General features: G+C 35.7%; 1 protein-coding gene across 3 annotated transcripts in view; it reads right to left on the reverse strand.

Annotated features, from left to right (window-relative positions):
* PDE1A (phosphodiesterase 1A) overlaps positions 1 to 1,411 on the reverse strand; it is a 401,882-nt gene extending 400,471 nt beyond the window's left edge. For 2 of the 3 annotated variants that reach the window (XM_028830525.2, XM_028830526.2), the window contains exons 1-2: positions 1,249 to 1,411; positions 907 to 1,017 (exon numbers count right to left, since the gene is read on the reverse strand). In XM_028830525.2, the coding sequence (XP_028686358.1) occupies positions 907 to 1,007 (101 nt within the window). In that variant the 5' untranslated portion in view covers positions 1,008 to 1,017; positions 1,249 to 1,411. 3 annotated transcript variants of the gene reach the window in all.
* Between the last annotated feature and the right edge of the window lie 22,897 nt (positions 1,412 to 24,308).

Consider the following 24,308-nt stretch of genomic DNA (forward strand, 5'->3'; position numbering starts at 1 on the left):
TAATATTTTCATTTGAGATCTGCAAATATACTAAGCAGTTACAATAGCCTGTAAAGTTCATATTATAATTTCTCATTTTTAGTCAAATGTTAAATCTGATTTTTAAATTATGACAATTAAGATAAAGCATATAAACAGTGTGGTGCTGAAACACTAAACAGGAACTAGTAGCATACACAGCTAAAAAAAAATGTAAGGGTGTAAATATCAAGGTGAATAGCATTGCAATTAACATTTGACTTAGGTAATTACATCCCATGTTTGACATAAATGCATAATTCTTGACCCATTTTATTAAGGGCTATTATGTACTATGGACTATTCTGTACTCTCAGGAGAAGTGAACCGTGAACTGGTTAATGTAAAGCCAAAACTCTCCAATAAGTTTGATATGCTGTTAATATTTTTACCACATAAGCATTTTTTCTTACAGAAATATTTAAGCAAAAAGAATAAGCACAATAAAGTATAATTATTTGTTTTCATGTTAATCCTCTCATTGCTTTTCCAAATCTAATCACAGAGAAAGAAGTACCAGTCTTATTTCTCTCTCTGCTTACCTGAGGGAAATTTTATTTGAGTCAGTATCCTGGCAAATGGCTTTCTTAGTTACCTTTCTGCATATCTGAACCACATATCTAAACAGCACATACAGAATGCATAAAAGAAACCATGTAGTATGACAGTAAAGTGACTTCTCCAGAAGTTACCTTACTTTAATAAAATGTGCAAGTACAAAACATTATTCGTCCTTCAACAAGTTGTTAGCTGAGATAGGCACATTTTATTTTTCAAGAGAAAATCTTTCTAAAGGAAACTAGTCCACAAAGGCGGATAGCACCAACAATTAGTCACGTTAATAGTCAAATCTTTCAGGGGGAAATAAAAAGCAAAGAGCATACTCACATTCCTTTCAGGCGCTGCCACATTTTTTCAGTCTGTTCTCCTGTAAGATACTTAAAAGTGGTGTTTTCCAATTCTTCAATTTCTGTGGCACTAGACCCCATGATGATGCTCCTAAGACAATACAGTTACAGTCAGTTTCAGCAGCTAGAACAAGCATTCCTCAGTCCATTACAAATCTTACACGCTTGTACAGTAGCCTCTCTTATCTATCAAAACAGTGCTGATGTACAAAGCTGAGGGAAGACTCTGCCAGATTTGCTATTGACTTTGACAGGCATATATCCACTGCTCACCACCTCACAACCCCCCTAAGCAGACAGCAGTATAAACAGATGCTCTGACCTCACAAGAACAATCCGTACATGTGAGCCTGCTACTGTACTACTGACCGACTGAGTACTCAAGCTCTCCCCAAAAGCAGCTCATTTGTTACTGTTCTGTGCACTGAAGCACATCAGAATTCCTACAGTTTACGAGCTCTATTATGCACAAGAGAAACGTGAATGACTTTCGCGCTCCAGAAGAAGCTGAATTCCTCTCTACCAACAGAACGAGGGCAGGATGTAATAAGGAAACAGATGGTAGGAGCCAGTATCAGCAGCACCACCCTGAGAAAAAAAAGTGCCTGTTTAAATGCCAAGGTTTTTGTCTCTAAATTGATCTGAAACCAACACTTAAAAATGTATCATGATCTAACAATAAATGCAACAAATATTAATGATAACAAAGAGAAAATAACATATAGAGCCATACAGAAGAACACAGCTCCACAGGTTGTTATCGCAAGAATATGTACATCAACTGATGCTGTAATCATGCTTATTCACCTTCTCCTAGCAACTCCACACAGTAGGTAACTGCCAATTTAACCAGTGGAAAGTACGGCAGCTGCACACAGCCTGCTCCAAGAATCCTTTGGGAATTAAAAAATAAATAAAATGAAACTAGTGTAAATGCGTGTGTGTGTGTGTGTGTGCATGCGTGTTTTGAAGGAAAGGGGAATAGGTTTGTGTGTGTGTGTGTTTATGAGAGAGAGAAGGAGAGAGGGAGAGAGGGAAAAGAGAGAAATTGATGCTTTGCTGCTTCTGCATTTTAGAAGAAAAATGAGAGAGAGTGGACATAAAAGGAATCAGAACTGAGTCGTCTGCCAAGCTCCTAACACATGGCGAGCTTTCTTTGAAACAAGCACAGACCTTAAGTATGAGCACCATAACAGCTCTTGCTATCTGCAAGCTGCTATAGAAAATATACTTATAAGCAATATTTCTTCTTGTTTGTTTGAAAACCCAGATGTAGTTTTATTTCTCCTTGCAAGAAAACTTGCCTGTTACTATGAGTTTTAAGGTAGAGATATTCAAAGATAGGTAATAACCTCCAATATTTGTTGAATATTTCTGATGTTTCGGACAATGTTCTCAGTACCTATTACACATTACCTTTTTAAATTCTTACAAGAAGCCTGTGAGATAGGCAATACTCCTGTCCAATAGTTGAGAAAACTGAGAAACAGAAACATTCTCCAGATTTAAAGTTGCTTCTTAAAAATTGGAACTATTATTAACAATTAGTCTTCCAATATAAAATCACTATGTCTATGCAAATGACACTGATGATATCTAGTAGTCAGTTATAATGTGTATGTAAAAAGCACCTTTACAAAATGTTATAGAAAATGCCTTCTGATTTGCAGATTATAAGAGGGTAAATCAAGTGAGGCTTCCGTTTTCCTCTCTCAGACAAGATACTTCCAGAATTCAATCTGAATGTAATGCCTTTAGCTAGCGGACAGCATTGTGAAATTAAAACTTCATTCCTATAAGCATTTACCAGAGTTGTCAGAAATAGGTTAATCTTTGCTCTGAAAGTACCAATTTTACCTTCACTGTGCCTTCATTTGTAATCTTAGCTATATTAATGTAATAAACTCTTACCTGATATTTCTTTAATGAAATAGTCAACAAACATCTATATTCTGCTTTCAAAGAAATATTGCAGCCAAAAATCTCCATAGATAACAAGTACTCTATCATTATTATTTTATGAATCAAGATACCTAAGTCCTTGAGGCTATACAGATGATTTTCTAAATATGACATGAAATGTCAAGTCCTCACATTGACCAGCTTACCAATAACATTGCAAACTAAAGAATGAGAACTATTCTACTTAAGTATATGTCAAAGAATCTTGTTTCATCACTACAATTCATTTGCCCTTTGCTTTCACTATGTAACTTCTATCACACATTGATATTTAAGACCTCAAGGTATACTAATTCAGTCACTTACTAGAAAAAAATCCTTAATCATTTCATTAAATGTTTCATAAAATAAAATTTTGAATAATTAACTAGATAAAATAGCTTATTATTTAAATCCTTAAACAAGATAATGTTCATCCTTAGGAAGTATCAAAAAGTTACTTCTGTTAACATAGAGAATTCAAATCATTTTTCTTTGTTAATTTATAAAAAAAATTGATATAAGTTCTGCAAGGGAAAATTGAGAAAACAGTCATAAAAATACCATAAAAATTGATCCAACTTGTATGTCCCTCATCTCTCATAGTTTCCATTTATTTTGCTTTAACTCTACAGTCAGGTAAATTATTTCTATTAGAATAAGTAGTTCCTTCCTTCCTAATTACCTAATATTTTATTAGGAATGGTGACAAAAATGTATAGAATGAATTTAGTATCTACTAATGCCAAAATGTAATATAACATATACTCTAAATCTAGACTACCTGGGTTTGAATCTTTATTCTTTCACTGAAAGAATTATGTGATTTTTTTCAAGTTACAATTTTTGTTCATTTCTTCATGTATAAAATGAGCATAATAATAACATCTCCTCATAGTGTTCATGTATTGAATGAGCTGATACAGGTAAAGAAATTAAAACTGTATCTGGCACATAATAATTGCTTAATAGTTATTAGTTCTTATTATTATTGATATTACATGATTTCTTTTTCCTTTTCATTATAGTGTAATTATTCAATAGATTTTAGTGACAATTATTTCCCAAATCATTTGTAATCATTGTTTTAATGCATTACTAGTGTTCCTTTTGTTTAGAAACTACATCCTTATTTATAAGCAAAATCGTTCTAAGTATTTGTGTCACTAGGTTTACTGGTTTTCATATTAAGATTATATTGGCTGATATAGCTTGGACCTATGTCCCCACTCAAATCTCATGTTAAAATGTAAGCCCCAGTTCTGGAGGTAGGGCCTGGCAGGAGGTGATTGGATCAAGGGGGTGATTTCTAGTGGTTTAGCACCATCCTCCTGCTCTAGTCATGTAAGATGTGCCTGCTTCCCCTTCACTTTCCACCAAGATTGAAAGTTTCCTGAAGCTTCCCCAGAAGCAGCTATGCTTCCTTTACAGCCTGCAGAACCACGAGCTGATTAAACCTCTTTTCTTTATAAATTACCCAGTCTCAGGTATTTCTTTATAGCAATGCAAGAATGACTAATACATTGGCACCATGTAATAAATGGTAAAGAAAATAACTTTAATTCTTTAGCCAGTAAGCCATCACTCAATGACAAAGATAAATGATGACACATTCAGAAATGCCAAATTCAGAAAGCATACCATTCAAATACTCTTTAAAAATAATTACATGAGTTAATATACCTGAAAAAAGAAAAAAAAATTAATTAATGAGAAAAATCAGAAACATATACCTAACCTAGCAACAGAAATTCATAAACAAAATCCCAAGTTGGCATCTGTTAAGAAGGGCTAGGAAGAAATCAGTGCAAGTGAGAACAAGAAATCACAGGGATCAAAAAGATGGCTTCAGAAAAAAGTGGATTAAATTCATCAAGAATATTTAAAAACTAAAAATACTGTTTTATTGATAATAAAAGTACATTATGTTTTCATTGACAAGAAAATAATTTAGAAAATATATTAATTTCCGAACAATATGGCAGACTAAGTTACCCTTAAAACTTTCAGACCAAAAATAATTTTCAAATATTGGAAAAATTCTAATAAATATTATTTTGAATGCATAGTTGAACTTATATAAAATGAAGTCCAAAATGAACAGGGACAAAAACATTAGAACGGTAAGGACAGTTATCAAACATAGTAATCTACAGCCTTGTATTATAATCAGTATATAGGAAACACAAAATAAGGGTTTGACTCTGTACAGTATGAAGACTTGAAACCAAGGTTCCCCCAGAAAGATGGAAACTATAAAAGGCTACCCATGTAGTCAGTTTGTGGACAAGAAAGCATAAGTGTGGCCAAGAGATATCTGAAAAATTTTTCTCTCTCAGTTTAGTCTCTAGGAGAGGAAAAACACAATAAAAGCATTCTTTGATAGGTTTTAACAATGGGACTGCCATCTATGAGTTTGATTAAACTTAAACTACCAGCTTTGTCTGAGAAACAGCAAAACTTAAAGTGATCTTGGGTTAGTGGTATCCAAGGTTACCTAGAATAAGAAAAGCAAATTTGTTTGGAGGAATGAATCCTCTAACACACCTTTTAAAAATCTTACAGATAAATCTAGTCAAATATGAGCTTACAATTCAAAATTATAAAACATGTAGTTAATCAAGTCATCACTAATGAGAGTCACTAGACAAAACTATTAGAACCACACCCTCAAGGACCTTAGGTATTGTAATTACCTAATAAGTTAAAATAATGTTCAAATTTTAAATAAATAGAAAAAAGAGACTCAAAACATGACCAAAAAAAAGAAATTCTATTTTTTTAAAGGACCATTCAGGGAAAGTAAGTAAAACGAAATTTTTAAAATTAAAAAAGAACCATTGAAATTATATATTCAATGTACAAGGTAAGAGCAGAAAGAGAATTCGCTAATAAGAAAATATGAAGAGGCCGGGAGTGGTGGGTCATGCCCGTAAACCCAGCACTTTGGGAGGCCAAAGCAGGCCTCAGGAGTTCAAGACTAGCCTGGGCAATATTGTGAAACCCTGTCTCTACAAAAAAAATGTATATATATATAAAAATTAGCCAGGCATAGTAGGCTGCAGTGAGCCTTGTTCATGCCACTACACTCCAGCATGGGTGACAGAGGGACCCATGTCAAGAAAAGAAAAAAAGAAAAGAAAAATATGAAGAAATTGCCCAAAATGTACAGATAGACACAGAAGTGAGATTATGAAAGAATATCTTAGAAGTCAAGAAAGACAAAAAATTCCTAATGTATATGTCTAATATTGTTTGGCTGTGTTCCCATCCAAATCTCATTTTTAATTGTATCTCCCATAATTCCCATGTGTTGTAGGAGGAACCCAGTGGGAGAGAATTCAATCATGGGGGTGGTTTCCCTTACACTGCTCTTGTTGTAGTGAGTAAGTCTCATGAGATCTGATGGTTTTGTAAGCCTTTCATTTGGCTTTCATTCGGCTTTCATTATTTCATCTGCCACCATGTAAGATGTGACTTTCGCCTTCCACCATGATTGTAAGGCCTCCTCAGCCATATGGAACTGTGAGTCCATTAAACCTCTTTTTCTTTATAAATTACCCAGTCTCAGGTATGTCTTTATCAGCAGCATGAAAATGGACTAATACAGTAAATTGGTACCAGTAGAATAGGGCACTGCTGTAAAGATACCCAAAAAAGTGAAAGCAACTTTGGAACTGGGTAACAGGCAAAGGTTGGAACACTTTAGAGAGCTCAGAAGAAGAAAGGAAAAGATGGGAAAGTTTGGAACTTTCTACAGATAAATGACATTGACCAAAATGCTGACAGTGATATGAACAATGAAATCCAGGCCGAGGTGGTCTCAAATAGAGATGAGGAACTTGTTGGGAACTGGAGTAAAGCTGACTCTTGCTATGTTTTACCAAAGAGACTGGTGGCATTTTTCCCCTGCCCTAGAGATTTGTGGAATTCACAACTTGAGGGAGATGAGGTAGGGTATTTAGCAGAAGAAATATCTAAGCAGCAAAGCATTCAAGAAGTGACTTGGGTACTGTTAAAAGCATTCAGTTTTAAAAGGGAAACAGAGCATAAAAGTTTCGAAAATTTGCAGCCTGAGGATGCAACAGAAAGGAAAAGCCCACTTTCTGAGGAGAAACTCAAGCCAGCTACAGAAATTTGCATAAGTAATGAGGAGCCAAATGATAATCACCAAGACAATGGGAAAAATGCCTCCAGAGCATGCCAGAAACCTTTGTGGCAGCCCCTCCCGTCACAAGCCTGGAGGTCTAGGAGGAAAAATGATTTTGTGGGCCATTGCTTGACCCCTTGCTATGTACAGCCTAGGGACTTGGTGCCCTGCATCCCAGCTAGTCTAGCTATGGCTAAAAGAGGTCAAGGTACAGCTCAGGCCATGGCTTCAGAGGGTGCAAGCCCCAAACTTTGGCAGCTTCCAGGTGGTGTTGACCCTGCAAGTGCACAAAAGTCAAGAATTGAGGTTTGGGAACCTTCACCTAGATTTCAGAGGATGTATGGAAATATCTGGATGTCCAGACAGAAGTTTGCTTCTGGGGTGGGGCCCTCATGGAGAAGCTCTGCTTGGGCAGCATGGAAGGGAAATGTGGGGTTGAAGCTTCCACACAGAGTCCCCACTTGGATACTACCTAGTGGAGCTGTGAGAAGAGGGCCACCATCCTCCAGACCCCAGAATAGCAGATCTACAAACAGCTTGCACCATGCATGTGGATAGGTACCACAGACTTTCAATGCCAGTGCATGAAAGCAGCCGGAAGGGAGGCTATACCCTGCAGAGCCACAGGGGCAGAGCTGTCAAAGACCATGGGAACCCACCTCTTGCATCAGTATGACGTGTATGTGAGACATAGAGTCAAAGGGGATCATTTTGGAGCTTTAAGATTTGACTGTCCCACTGGATTTCAAACTTGATTGGGCCTGTAGCCCCTTTGTTTTGGTCAATTTCTCCTATTTGGAATAGCTATATTTACCCAATGCCCATACCCCCATCATATCTAGAAAGTAACTAGCTTGCATTTTATTTTACAGACTCATAGGCAGAAGGGACTTGCCTTGTCTCAGATGAGACTTTGGACTGTGGACTTTTGAGTTAATGCTGAAATTAGTTAAGACTTTGGGGGACTGTTGAGAAGGTTTGATTGGTTTTGAAAAGTGAGACCAGGAGGTTTTGGAGGGGGCCAGGGGTGGAATGATATGGATTGGCTGTGTCTCCATCCAAATCTCATTTTGAATTGTAGCTCCCATGATTCCCACATGTTGTGGGGAGGACCGGTGGGAGATAATTGAATCATGGGAGCTGATTTCCCCATACTGTCTTCATGCTAGTGAATAAGTCTCAAGAGATCTGATGGTTTCATAAGCCTTTCACTTGGCTCTCATTCTCTCTTGTCTGCCACCATATAAGATGTGACTTGATTTCCACCATGATTGTGAGGCCTCCCTAACCATATGGAACTGTAAGTCCATTAAATCTCTTTTTCTTCATAAATTACCCAGTCTCGGTATGTCTTTATCAATAGCGTGAAAATGAACTAACACAATCTCTTTGGATTTTCAGAAGTGTAAAATAGATTGAATACAGAAGCAGAAAAATATGAAAAGGAAGCAATTAAGACTATTCCAGAATCAGTGGAAAACAAGAAAATTCAAATTCAGGAAGCAAAACACATTGCAAACTCTTACTAAAAAGAAATTCAGGCTTCTGCTTCCAAACAAGATTGAGTAATTAGGACCATCTAAATTAGCCAGAAAGCAGACAAAATGTATTGTTTTCAAGCCATTAGCCATCAGGCAACAAGGACAGTATCCTTAAGAGATGAGAGACAAACAGAATAAACTGTATAGTTGCCCCAGATTAGCACCTTTGAGAGAAATTTTAAACCACAGTGAAGGTAATGGGACCCCAGCTGAAAAGAATAAAGAGAGCAGGGGGGAAAAAAATTCGAAGAAATAATAAATAAAAGCTTTCCAAATTTGGCAAGAGACATAAACCTAGAGACTCAGGATGAGTGGATCCCAAACAGGGTAAACCCAAAAAATCCACACCAAGATATATCGCAGTGAAGATTCTGAAAACTAAAGACAAGGGAAAAATCTTTAAAGCAGTGAGAGAAAAATTCTTAACTATGGAGAAAAACATTTAGAGTGAAAATGGATTTTTCATCAGAAACCATAGAGGGCAGAAAGATGTAGCAAAACTTTTTTCAAGTACTACAAGAAAAGATCTGTCAAACTTGAAATCTATATGCAGTGAAAATATTCTTCAGAAATGAAGGTGAAACTAAGACAATAACAGATAAAGAAAAACTAAAAGAATTTGTCACTATTAAAAAGAATAGCTAAAGGAAATTCTCCAAACAGAAAGAAAATAATAAAAAGAAACTTGGAACATCAGGAAAAAAGAAAAAGCACAGTAAGCAAAAATGCATACCTTTCTTTATCCTCTTGAGTTTTATAATATCATAGCCTTTCTTCATCCTCTTGAGTTTTATAAATTTTGTTTAAAAGTTGAAGCAAAAATTATATCATCTGATATGGTTCTAAGTGTATTTAGTAGAATATATAAAATTATTATAAATGGGAGAGAGTAAAGAGATATAAATGTGGTGAGAGTTCTATACTTTCTATACTTCTCTCTGATAAAATAATGACATATCAGGAGATTGTGATAAGCTATGCATGGATAATGATATCAAAAGGAACTATTAAAAATAGCTATTTAAACAAATACAGTTAAAAATATAGATATAGATGAGTCAAAATAAAATTCTAAAAAAAAGTGCTCAAGTAACTGATATGAAGACAAGAAAAAGAAAACAGAAACAAAAAACAGAAGAAAAAAAGAAAGTAAAAAAGAAAGACTGAAATCCTAACATGTCAATAATTACATTAAATGTAAATCATCTAAATGCTGGTCTATAAGAAAAGCACTTCAAATGTAAATCTCAAATGGATTAAAAGTAAAAAAGTAGGAAAAAAAATACCATAAAAATACTAACCAAATGAACATTGGAGTCATTATAGAAATATCAGAAAATGTAGATTTTAAAGCAAAAATTATTAAAATAAATTTTAAAAGGGCATATCCTAATGATAAAGAGTTAAAATTCATTAAGAAGATATAAAAATCCCAAATGTTTATGTACATAAAAATAGTTTCAAAACACATAAAGCAAAAATAATACATAAGAGATTACATGTATTCTACAAGATTTTCATGTATTGTTCATGTATTTTCTTCTACAAGGAGAAGGAAACAAGTTCACATTATAGTCATATAATCTAATATTTGTGGGTGTTTTATTATACTTTAAGTTCTAGGGTACATGTATACCATGTGCAGGTTTGTTACATAGGTAAACATGTGCCATGTTGGTTTGCTGCACCCATCAATTCATCACTTACATTAGGTATTTCTCCTAATACTATCCGTTCCCCAAATCCCCACCCACCAACAGGCCCCAGTGTGTAATGTTCCCTGCCCTGTGTCCATGTGTTCACATTGTTCAACTCCCACGTATGAGTGAGAACATGCAGCATTTGGTTTTCTGTCCTTGTGATAGTTTGCTGAGAATAATGGTTTCCAGCTTCATCCATGTCCCTGCAAAGGACATGAACTCATCCTCTTTTATGGCTGCATAGTATTCCATGGTATATATGTGCCACATTTTCTTAATCCAGTCTATCATTGATGTACTTTCAGGTTGTGATGTTAGGGTGTCGATTTTAGATCTTTCTTGTTTTCTCTTGTGGGCATTTAGTGCTATAAATTTCCCTCTACACACTGCTTTAAATGTGTCCCCAGAGATTCTGGTACATTGTGTCTTTGTTCTCATTGGTTTCAAAGAGCATCTCTATTTCTGCCTTCATTTCATCATTTACCCAGTAGTCATTCAGGAGCAGGTTGTTCAGTTTCCATGTATTTGCGTGGCTTTGAGTGAATTTCTTAATCCTGAGTTCTAATTTGATTGCACTGTGGTGAGAGACAGTTTGTTACGATTTCTTTTCTTTTACATTTGCTGAGGAGTGTTTTACTTCCAATTATGTGGTCAGTTTTAGAGTAAGTATGATGTGGTGCTGAGAAGAACGTATATTCTGTTGATTTGGGGCGTAGAGTTCTGTAGATGTCTATTAGGGCTGCTTGGTCCAGAGCTGAGTTCAAGTCCTGGATATCCTTGTTAAGCTTCTGTCTCACTGATCTGTCCAATATTGACAGTGGGGTGTTAAAGTCTCCCATTATTTTTGTGTGGGAGTATAAGTCTTTTTTTAGGTCTCTAAGGACTTGCTTTATGAATCTGGGTGCTCCTGTATTGGGTGCATATATATTTAGGATAGTTAGCTCTTCTTGTTGAATTGATCCCTTTACCATTATTTAGTGGCTTTGTCTCTTTTGATCTTTGTTGGTTTAAAGTCTCTTTTGTCAGAGACTAGGATTGCAACCCTGCTTTTTTTTTTTTTTTTTTTCCATTTGCTTGGTAGATCTTCCTCCATCCCTTTATTTGAGCCTATGTGTGTCTTTGCACATGAGATGAGTCTCCCGCATACAGCCCTTAACCAATGTGTCTTGACTCTTTATACAATTAATTTGTCAGTCTGTGTCTTTTAACTGGGGCATTTAGCCCATTTACATTTAAGGTTAACATTGTTATGTTTGAATTTGATCCTGTCATTATGATGTTAGCTGGTTATTTTGCCCGTTAATTGATGCAGTTTCTTCATAGTGTCGATGGTCTTTAATTTTGACATGCTTTTGCAATGGCTGGTACCTGTTGTTCCTTTCCATGTTTAGTGCTTCCTTCAGGATCTCTTGTAGGGCAGGCCTGGTGGTGACAAAATCTCTCAGCATTTGCTTCTCTGTAAAGGATTTTATTTCTCCTTCACTTCTGAAGCTTAGTTTGGCTGGATATGAGATTCTGGGTTGAAAATTCTTTTCTTTAAGAATGTTGAATATTGGCCCCCACTCTCTTCTGGCTTGTAGGGTTTCTGCCAAGACATCTGCTATTAGTCTGATGGGCTTCCTTTTGTGGGTTACCTGACTTTTCAGTCTGGCTACCCTTAACATTTTTTCCTTCACTTCAACCTTGGTGAATCTGACAATTATGTGTCTTGAGGTTGCTCTTCTCAAGGAGTATATTTGTGGTGTTCTCTGTATTTCCTGAATTTGAATGTTGGCCTGCCTTGCTAAGTTAGGGAAGTTCTCTTGGATAATATCCTGAAAAGTGTTTTCTAACTTGGTCCCATTCACCCCCTCACTTTTTCCGTTACTTTTATTGGTACACCAATAAAATGCATATTTGGTCTTTTCACATAGTCCCATATTTCTTGTAGACTTTTTTCGTTTCTTTTCACTCTTTTTTTCTCTAATCTTGTCTTCTCACTTTATTTCATTAATTTCATCTTCAATCACTGATATCCTTCTCCCACTTTATCGAATCGGCTATTGAAGCTTGTGCATGCATCACAAAGTTCTTGTGCTGTGGCTTTCAGCTCCATCTGGTCATTTAAGGTCTTCTCTACACTGTTTATTCTAGTTGCCATTCGTCTAACCTTTTTTCGAGGTTTTTAGCTTCCTTGTGATGGGTTAGAACATGCTCCTTTAGCTCAGAGAAGTTTGCTATTACCGACCTTCTGAAGCCTACTTCTGTCAATTCATCAAACTCATTCTCCATCCAGTTTTGTTCCCTTGCTGGCAAGGTGCTGCAATCCTTTGGAGGAGAAGAGGTGCTCTGGTTTTTGGAATTTTCAGCATTTCTGCTCTGGTTTCTCCCCATCTTTCTGATTTTATCTACCTTTGGTCTTAGACGTTGGTGACCTACAGATGGGGTTTTGGTGTAGATGTCCTTTTTGTTGATGTTGATGCTATTCCTTTGTTCATTAGCTTTTCTTCTAACAGGCCCTTCAGCTGCAAGTCTGTTGGAGTTTTCTGGCGGTCCACTCCAGACCCTGTTTGCCTGGGTATCACTAACAGAGGCTGCAGAACAGCAAATATTGCTACCTGATCCTTCCTTTGGAAACTTTGTCCCAGAGAGGCACCTGCCTGTTTGAGGTGTCTGTCAGCCCCTACTGGGAGGTGTCTCCCAGCCAGGCTACATGGGGGTCAGGGACCTGCTTGAGGAGGCAGTCTGTCTGTTCTCAGAACTCGAATGCCATAGCAAGAGAACCACTGCTCTCTTCAGAGCTGTCAGACAGGGATGTTTAAGTCTGCAGAAGCTGTCTGTTGCCTTTTGTTCTGCTATGCCCTGACCCCAGAGTTGGAATCTAGAGAGGCAGTAGGCCTTGCTGAGCTGCAGTGGGTTCCACCTAGTTTGAGCTTCTCAGCCACTTTGTTTACACTGTGAGCTACTCAAGCCTCAGCAATGGTGGACACCCTTCCCCCTGTCAAGCTGCAGCATCGCAGGTTGATCTCAGACTGCTGTGCTAGCAGTGAGCAAGGCTCCATGGGGGTGGGACTCACTGAGCCAGGTATGGGAGGGTATCTCCTGGTCTATCAGTTGCTAAGACCATGGGAAAAATGCAGTATTTGGTCAGGAGTGTACCGTTTCTCCAGGTACAGTTTGTCATGGCTTCCCTTGGCTAGGAAAGGGAAATCCTCCAACCTCTTGCACTTCCTGGGTGAGGCATGCCCTGCCTGCTTCAGCTCACCCTCCATAGGCTGCACCCACTGTCCAACCGGTTCCAGTGAGATGAACCAGGTACCTCAGTTGGAAATGCAGAAATCACCCATCTTCTGCATCGATCTCGCTGGGAGCTGCAGACCGGAACTCTTCCTATTCGGCCATCTTGGAAGCCAACCACCATAATCTAATATTTGATATGCATTACTTTATAACTAATAGGGCAAATAGAGGGAAAACAGTAAGGATATAAAAGATCTGAACAATGCTATCAGTAGACTCAAACTAAGTAACTTTTATTCCCTCTGCCCAAAAACAGCAATACACACCTTTTAAAGTGCACAATGGATATTTGCTAAAAGAAACCATATTCTGATCCATAAAACAAGTCTCAATAAATTATTTTGAATTTAAAGGATACAGATAATACAAAGTATATTATCTGACCCCAGTGAAATTAAATTAGAAGTCACTAAGAGAAAAAACTTTGAAAAATTCCCAAATACGTGGAAACAATACCCTTTGAAATAATCCATGGATCCAAAAAGAAATCAAGAAAAAAATTAATTATTATTTTGAACTGAATGAAGATGAAAACATAACATATCAAAACCTGTGAGATGTAGCTAAAGCAATACCTATAAGGAAATTGATAGCACTGTCTATCCATATTAGAAATAAAGATATTATATCAATGACCTCAGGATCCACATTAAGAAACTCAGAGAGGATAACCAAATTTAAAACAAAATAAATAAAAATAAGGAAACAAATATCAGAGCAGAAATCAATAAAATAGAAAACAGAAAAACAAGAGATAATCAATGAAATAAAAATCAAAAGAGTAATAAAATTAATATCCCTTATCTTATGAATAAATACAATAAGATAGTAAGAACTGTGATGGTTCTGAGGTTTCATAATTCTTACAAGCTATAAGTTAGCCTGCCACATTTTTCTGGATACTAGTAGAAAACACTCTAGAGTCAGAGATAAAGAACAATATTTATTCCTCACAGCAAAAGCAGTAACCAGAGTATCAGCATTTTTGTGCAATTTCTCTGAGCCCCAGTAGGTGTTAGTGACACCTATCAGCCAGGTGATACCTGCACACCCAGCCAGTTGTGCTTCAGGAGAGAAATCTTGAGCTTGGGAACCTGAATCTTTTATAATGGGCAGTAGGCATCCCAGACCTTTGCTCCAGAGGGAAACATTATCTTTACTATTCTAGACAGTCGGCATGTCTGTTATTTGCTTCAGAGGGAGACACTAAAATTCCCCAAAACTGGATTAAGAAATTTATATGCAACGCATATAACACAACCCACAAAGTTTTCATACCTAAATTCTGTAAATAATTCCTAGAAAAGCATAAGATAAATACAGACAAATTAGTAGGAAAATGGATAAAATTATGAACAAGAAATTCACTGGCCAGGCGCAGTGGCTCATGCCTGTAATCCCAGCACTTTGGGAGGCCAAGGTGGGTGGATCACAAGGTCAGGAGTTTGAGATCAGCTTGGTCAATGTAGTGAAACCCCGTCTCTACTAAAAATACAAAACAAAAACAAAAACAAAAAACTAGCCAGTCATGGTAGTGGGCGCCTGTAATTCCAGCTACTTGGGAGGCTGAGGCAAGGAGAATTGCTTGAACCTGGGAGGTGGAGGTTGCAGTGAGCTGAGATCCCTTCACTGCACTCCAGCCTGAGCAACAGAGCGAGACTCTGTCTCAAAAAGAAAGCCACTGAAGCAGAAATAGAAATGGACAATAGGCATAACGGAAGTTGTTCAAAATTACTAGTATTCAGTGAATTTTAAGGTGACTGACTATACCTAGATACACCCTTTTATATCCAATAATTTTGGGGAAAAATTTGGCTGTACCAGACACTGTAAGGATGTAGGGGACTAGAAGCCTTATTCCCTGTTAGTAGTGATGAAATCATTTTAAAAAGCAATTTATCAATATCTAGAAAAATTGAAAATGTGCATACTCTAAAACATTTTCCTACATGAAGAAATGAGACACAATAATACAGCAGATCTTCAAATAATGACACTTTGTTTAACTTCCTTTCATTATGACACTGATGAAAAAAATCGATTCCCAGTTAGGTCCACCGTCTGTGTGCAGTTTGCACATTCTTCCCATGTCTGCATGAGTTTTATCCAGCTACTCCAATTTTCTCCCACAAAGATGTGCATATTAGGTAAACTGGTGTGTCTAAATTGTCCCTGTGTGAGTGAGTGTGTGAGTGAGTGCTTCCTGCAATGGAAGGGCATCCTCTCCAGGCCTGGTTCCTGCCTTGCCCCTGAGCTGCCAGGGTAGGGTCCTGCAACTTGGGACCCTGAACTGGAATAAGCTCATTGGAAAACTAATGAGTGGATGAATACAAAATTATTGTAAAATCAAAATGTGTAAAGTAGATGATAATCATGCAAATGCATGACAATAAATGACAAGGTACGAAAGCACTCAGTAAACCCACCATATTTGTTACTGCTTGTGTTTTAATTTTGTGGTAATAGGAAGTGCTCGTTACAATTTTTGCTTTGCAAACACTTATTTCTTGATTAAACCTATCACCACAAGACCCTGTCACTCACTGATTCACCAAAACTAAAGTAAATCATTATCTTACTTGTTTTTATTAAATTTTCCTAAATGTATGTATAGCTTATACTGCTTTTCCAGTGTTGCATAGTGAAAGTGTTTGGGGTCTTCACTGAGAAGTTTGATGATGTTTTTATGATGAGAAGAATGCCATAGAAACTAAACTCCTTTTTATATCAATTCACCTGTGCTGAAACTGGTTTCCTTATGTCCTTTCAATTAAAATCATACTTTCCAATAACGTGCCAATGACATTAAGTGAGGACTTGTGCTTATAGTATTGTTTGCCATAGGAAAAAGAAAAAAAGAAAAGAGAAAAGAGAAAAGGAAAGGGAAAAGGAAGAGGAAAAGAGAAGAGAAGGAAGGAAGGAAGGAAGGAAGGAAGGAAGGAAGGAAGGAAGGAAGGAAGGAAGGAAGGAAGGAAGGAAAGAAGGAAGGAAGGAAGGAAGGAAAAAAAAACACACACACACACACACTTACATAACTTTCCATCAACTGATACATGGATAAATGCCGGTGAATTCATAAAAATGGGACAGTATATGACAGTGAAACTGTATAACCTGCAGTAAATATATATATATACACACACATATGCATACACACATATATATACACATGTATATATACATGATGAATCTTATGAAAATAATTTTGCATAAAATTCAAGTCCAGTAAAAATTTAAACAGTGTAATGGCATTTATTTATTTACTAATTAGAAAATATATATGTAGTTAGCAGAAATTTTAAAAATTTACAAAATTTAAATATTTTAAAAATTATAACCATCAAACTAAATAATGGTAACATCTGAAAAAGAGAGAGAGAAATGCTATTGAAGTGAAATAAGTCAGGCATTTCAACTGTTTTGAAAGTGTTTCTTAAGCAGGGTGTGAATATGCAGGTGCACAGGTAATATTATACCTTTTGTGTTTATGAAATATTTAATTAAAAATTTGTTTCAGAAAAAAAAAACTCTGAACAAAAAGTCATGATTATATTATTAGCCAAACCAAAATACGGAATAATTTAAAGTAAGAGACATCATATAAGAAAAATAAACTCCAGATACCCTTGCTGACTGAGACATTTTCCTTTGAGTAGACTGATTTCAAAAACACAGAAATAAATTTTTTAAGTATCTACCTAAGAGACATAAAAACATACATCTACACAAAGATCTACACACAAATATTCGTAGCAGAATTATTCATAATGGCCAAAAATTGGAAATGACCCAAATGCCCATCAATTGGTTGAATAAGTAACAAAATGTGATGGGTCCAAAAATGGAATACTATTCAGCAGTAAAAAGGTATTGAATACTGATGTATACTACATGTATAAATCTTAACACCATTTTGGTAAAAACAATTTTTTTAAAGGATACTAATGTATATTTAGAAGAAATAAATTCTAGTGCTCTATCACGCTATAGGATGACTATAATCAACAATAATATATTGCACAGTTTCAAAGAGCTAGAAGAAGGATATTAAATATACCCAATACAAAGTAATGATCAATGTTTGACATAATGCATATGCTAATTACCGATGTAGAGTACACGCTCCGTGTATCACAACATCACTATGTATCCCATAAATATGTACATTGTGTCAATTTAAGAATGTTTAAATTTTTTTATTAAAAACTTTTTTAAAATTATAAAAGGCCTGACACAACAGATCACATATTGTATGATTCCAATTATATGAAATGCAGAAAAGGCAAATCTATAGAATCACGAAATAGATTAGTGGTTTCCAGGGGCTGGGGGTAGGGAAGGGGATTAACTGTAAGTGGACATAAGGATCTTACTGGGGTGAGGAAAATGTGAAAATGTTCTAAAAATGAATTGTGATGATAATTGCATCACCTGGTATGTTTACTAAAAAGCTTTGAATTATATACTTAAAAATCAATGAATTTTATAGTATGTAAATTATTCCTCAATGAAGTTGTTAAAAAGCAAAGAAGAGGACAGGGCGCGGCTCAGGCCTGTAAACCCAGCACTTTGGGAGGCCAAAGTGGGAGGATCATTTGAGGTCAGGAGTTCGAGACAAGCCTGGCCAACCTGGCAAAACCACATCTCTACTAAAATACACAAATTAGCTGGGCATGGTGGTGCATGCCTGTAATTCCAGCTATTTGGCAGGCTGTGGTGGGAGGATCACTTGAGCCAGTGTGGTGTGGAGAGTGCAGTGAGCCAAGATCGCACCACTGCACTCCAGTCTGGGTGACAGAGCGAGACCCTCTCTCAAAAAAAAAAAAAAAAAGCAAAGAAGAAAAAATTACATTTTTTTCCAATGGATTTCAAATATGCAGTATGTTCTATTGATATATCAATAACTTTTACATAATCACAATATTCTCAATTCCTGTTTGATAATTTTCTGAATCTTAGTAAAAGTGATGGAATAGCTGTCAGATAATGGGAGAAAAATGAAGATGAGAAATGGAGGGAAGTTTATGATCACTGACATTCTCAGCTCATATTATGGAAAATTAAGTGATAGTCTAAAGCTGAAAAATTGAAATATAGAGACTTGAAGATGAAAAATCAAGATATAGAAGTTTAATAGATTAGAATCATTATCAATGGAATATCAAAAATTAATAATTCAACTTAAAAATTAGGAGGAGAGGACCACAAATTTCTGGTCTTTCAGGGTATAGAGACATTGTATAAAGTTTAATGTTGATAGATCAAGGTATCAAAATTTGAGCTTCATGGATATGTATTGAATCACCAGATTAAATAAAAATGAAAATAATTGAAGAGGTAAAACTCTTTCTTTGTGTGCACTTTTCTAGATATCTTTATTTACATAATTGAGACCATCTGCATGTGTATTTCACGGTTTTGCTCATTTAATATATCAATGGGAAACATTTTATGTTTTTTCTAAATATAAAATACATATTATTGTACAGAATTTGAAACAATATCAAAAACATGCAAAGTAAAAAATGAAAGTCATTCATAACCCCGAGAGGAAATAACAACTACAAATTAGATTATGATGTAGGGGCATATAAAAGTATATACTCCTTTACCCTTTTAAAAATTGTATTATGCACATTTTCCTATTCCCTTAACTTTTCTTCAAAACTGTACATCTAATGGCTACATAGTATACCATCATTTGGTTGTATCATGATTTAGCCAACCCCTGTTTTTTTCCAATCTTCCTTTATTAAAAAGAATTCGCTAATGAACAGTTTTGCATCTCAGTGCTTTTCTATATCTCTATTTCTTAAGAACAGATTTGCACAGAAAACATTGTGTCAAAGGTTATAAATCTAAGATCCTTAATATTTACTCCAATTTATTTCCTAATCTGCAATGTCTGAACATTCACGTTTCAAGAGACACTAACTAATAATGGATATTAAATATTTTCTTTCAAATTACTTACCAGTTTGATAAGCCAGAAAGTCTTTAATTTAAATTTATTACTAATGAGAATTAATGTATTCTTTTTTGAATTTTTGTACAGCTTTAAAAAAAATACCTGCTGCAATTTTTAATCTTTTTGTTTTCTAGGGTTCACAATATTTATTATTAATTTGTAAAGATTATTTTATATTAATTAATTATATTAATTTTTGGCCTATCATGTATGATGCAAATACCTTTTTTCTTATCATTTGTAATTCAATTTCTATTGACCTTTTGATGTTACACCTAACTTTTTATGTAGTCAAATCTGTCGAATTCTTCTCTGTTTTTCTGCTGTTGCTCTTTTGCCTTAGAGATTTTTCCTAAAGTCAATATCCAATACGTATTGACCCAAATTTTATTATAATTTACATGCAGCTTTGTCAACTTAATGCTCTAGTTTACATGAAATTTACGTGTGTTTAAATAAAAAACATACGTGTAGCTATTTTTTTCCAAAGATTAAATGATGGTCCAGAACCATTTACTAAAATTTTCCTGCTGCCTTCTTTGGTTTGAATTGTGGCCCTTATCAAACAGTAGTTTTTTATATATAAGTACTGTATTTGTCCTTGAAGTACCTCTACTATTTTATTGCCCAATCAGTCTATTTTTATGTAAGTCCTACAGTTTCAGTAATAAGGATTTGATGCATTTTAAATTACATTTAATAGATACTATTTTGAAGTGCTTTCTCCAGGCATACATTATCTGTTAATCTCACATTAATATCACATTCATTTTATAGATGAGGAATAGTGAATTCAAGGAAATTAACCTCCTGTCTAGTACAAGACAGAGTCAGGATTTAAACCCAGACATGTCTAATTCCAAAGCCTGTACTCTTAAATACTTTTCTTGTCTTTTACTTATTCCATTATATCTTGTCATCAGTCCTAAGCATTTTATATTGTATTGCTATTATGTTTTCTTATTTTGTCCATTATGTCTTCTAATCATTGCTGTTTATAAGAAAACTAGTGGTATTTTTATATTATTTTCTATCCAATTAACTTATTGAATTTTATTTTTAGTTAATTATCTTGGAGTTTTAGTTAGGTAATCCTGCTGTCAGCTGTGAAAAATGATCTTTTGCTTTCTCTTTTGCAAAGTCTTTTTAAATGTATGTACATTTGATGGTGGTATATAATTAATTTCTCAACCATTCTACTGACTGTGAATATTTAGATTGTTTTCAGTTGGAATGAAAAATCACCCATTTCTCTGTTCCTCTGATTGTCATGTCCTTGAGGGCTATTATTAAGAGGGCAACCTTAATGCATATCCCCATGTTTGTGTCACAAAACACTACACTGTGCATTATGGAAAATGGGTTTTAAATGAACATTTCTTGGCTTTAGAAAATTTCCGTTCTTTCATTGAAGATCCAAGTGATACTTCTTCCCTTCTGATTACAGTCTGCCTTAAAAGAAGCAGAAATTTAGGCGCACTGAACATGGTAAAGTGAACAGTCCAAAATGAAGAGTAGGGTCACTGTACCACACAGCTCATCTTCACTGATACAGCATGAGCTACATTATGGTATTTGCATGGCTGTGACTGACACACTATTTACAATGTTACAATCTGTGCACATGAGCAGATTACAATCTAAACTCACACTTCTCAACTTTTGTGATTTGTATCAACTGACAACTCAGGAAGTGTGATGTTGAAAAGCTATAGTTTTTCCAAAATGTTATACAGGAAGCATGTACTTTCTTTTTTATACTTAGGCACATGTCATAAAAACCGATTCACGTTTAGGAAAATTTTAGTATATTCTATCCTCTTATTGTGTTTCTGGAATAGTTTATGGAATATTATAAAACTTTTTTCCATCTCTAAAACACTAGTTTTCATAATACTTCTATTGCTTCGTAGATCATTAACTCAGGAAATACCTATTCATTCAACAGCAGAAAGTGTTGAGTGCCTACCATATGCCAATCACTGATCTATGTAGGAGAACCTGATTGATCAGCAGTAAAGAAGACTATAAAAGCCTTGCCTTTATAGGGCTTATATTCTAGTGATGAAACAGTGATGAAAACAGACAAAAAATAGAGCAAAGTCTGCACCGGAGAAAGAAAAAGTAATGTGGAAGATTATATTTTCCAAACATGGAGAATATATTTATATATACCATTACACATATTCTTCTTACAATGTCACGTTCCCCTCCTCCCTTGAAGCTGGGTTAACCTTTGTAATTCCCTCAACTAAGAGAATGCAGCAGAAGTGACACTCACTGACTTTCCAAGACTAGATCATAAATGGTCATATGGCTTCTACGTGGCTAACTCTCTTCCTGAGGACATCTGCCTTTGGAGCCTTGAGCCACCATGTAAGAATTCTGATTACCCTAAAGCCACCATGCTGGAGAGTCCCTATAAAGAAAGATGACTAAGGAGACCCAGGTGTTCTAGTGCCCAGTTTCTTTAGTCTTCCCAGACCAGGTGCCAACCATGTAAGTGAAGGCTAAGAGACGACCCCAGCCACAGCCACTGTATGAATGCAACATCATAAAATACCCAGAGCCAGAACCACTTAGTTGAACCATTTTCAAATTCCTGACCTCACAGAAACTGTGAAAAATAATAGTTATTGCTGTTTTAAGTAACTAAGCTTTGGTGTAATTGCTCACACAGCCATACCAACTGGAAGGAGCAGGGTAAAGGAATATTGAGAGATAGGAGAAGGTTAGATTTTACTTTGATATTGAAGGTAGGCTTCTCTAAGTTTTTAAAATTTGAGCAGAGAAAGAAAATGTGGCACATATACACCATGGAATATTATGTAGTCATAAAAAAGAATCAGTTCCTGTCCTTTGCTTGGACATGGATGAAGCTGGAAACCATCATTCCCAGAAAACTAACACAGGAACAGAAAACCAAATACCGCATGTTCTCACTCATAACTGGGAGTTGAACAACGATAACATATAGACACAGGGAGGGGAACATCATACACTGGGGCCTGTCAGGGGATGGGGGGCAGAGGGAGGGATAGCATTAGGAGAAATACCTAATGTAGATGATGGGTTGATGGGTGCAGCAAACCACCATGGCACATGTATACCTATGTAACAAACCTGCACATTATGCACATATATCCCAGAACTTAAAGTATAATAAAAAAAAATGAAAATGAACAAGAAAATTTAAGAAGGCCTGTATATATCCATGGAAAGAGAGTTTCAAGCAGAGGATCAGCAAATAAAAACATCCTGAGGCTGGAGATACTTGGCATAGTAGACAATCAGCAAGAAGGTGTGTTGCTGGTAGGAAGTAGTCAGAAGAAAAGTGGGTGAGTGGATGGGAAAAGTCATGTCATATAGAGCCTTGGAGGTCCCTGAAAAGTCCTGGGATTTTGTTCTAGGTGTAATGGGAAGCTCTTGAAGGATTTTGAACAAGAGATTGAAGCTCTTCAAGATTCAAGAGATTGAAGCTCTTCAAGATTGAAGATCTTGAAGGTTTTGAACTCTGATTTATGTGTCAAAAGCACCCTTCTGTATGACTTCTTCCCCTGCGCTCTCTTTCCCACTGATTTGCTCCAGCCACACCAACCTTTTTTCTATTCCTTCAGCATACAAAACTCTTTCCAGACTTAGGTCTTTGAGACTACTGTTCCCTCCGCCAGCACCTGCCTCCTCATATCCTCAAATGGATGCTGAACCAAACATTCCTTGGTCTGTTTATCCAGCCTAAAATATCAGGCCACATCAGGTGACACTTCCAATCACATTTCCCTGTTTTTACATGTTTATGGTGTGTTGCTCCTTCTCAAATATAAACTCCATGGCGAGAGAGACTGTGTCTCTCTTGCTTTTTGATACATACACAGAAATGTAGAACAGTGGTTGAAATAAAGTAAGTGCTCCACCAATATTTGCTAGATAAATGCATGAACAACAATATCTTCTGTAGACATTATGAGAGGAAGAAATACATGGTATGAAAAGATAATGACATGCACCATTAATTTAGAGAATTTTATAATTTATTTTTCTCCAATTTTTTATTTTTGCTTCTTTTTTTGCTGGACTCTATATTCTTATTTGCCTCATGCATTACAAGGAAAATATCTTCATTTGTTTGACTATACACATCTCACTTTTAATTATAAAATTATTTAAATATTTATCTTATGAATAGATTCTAAACAAGAGAAAAACTTTAATAAATATTCATAGACACTTTTAAATCTAAATATCTTTGGAAATATTTTAGGTCTAGTACTCCTCTACTGTATTACATGACATTTGTTAAAATTGGGTGAATCAAATACATATGGTGTCGGATTTTGTAAAACTCATTTTGATTTTAAGTGGTAAAAAGTACTCATTTAGTAAAATCGAACATCAACATTATATGAATTGAGCCTACAGTAGTAATGAATGACAGCCCGACCCAACATTCATGTCTCTACCCTTTGCTGCCTCAGGTCCATACCTAAGATGATGTCGAAATCAATGTATTGTGTTAGAAATTGCCAGCACATCCACACTATCGTTAAAGGATCTCATTTGCAAGATCTTGAAGGTTTTGAGCTCTGATTTATTTGTTAATAGTGCCTTTCTGTATGACATGTTCCCCTGCACTCTCTTTCCCACTGATTTGGTCTAGCCACACTGGCCTTTTATCCATTCCTTCAACACACAAAATTCCTTCCTGACTTAAAGTCAGGTAGGGTTTCATAAAGGTAGGGTTTCACAAACATGGTTTATTTTACTTGTAGTAAATTTCCAAGTTATCAGAATCAAACTTAAATT

The sequence above is a fragment of the Macaca mulatta genome, chromosome 12 (assembly GCF_049350105.2).
Source record: "Macaca mulatta isolate MMU2019108-1 chromosome 12, T2T-MMU8v2.0, whole genome shotgun sequence".
Taxonomy (NCBI): Eukaryota; Metazoa; Chordata; class Mammalia; order Primates; family Cercopithecidae; genus Macaca; species Macaca mulatta.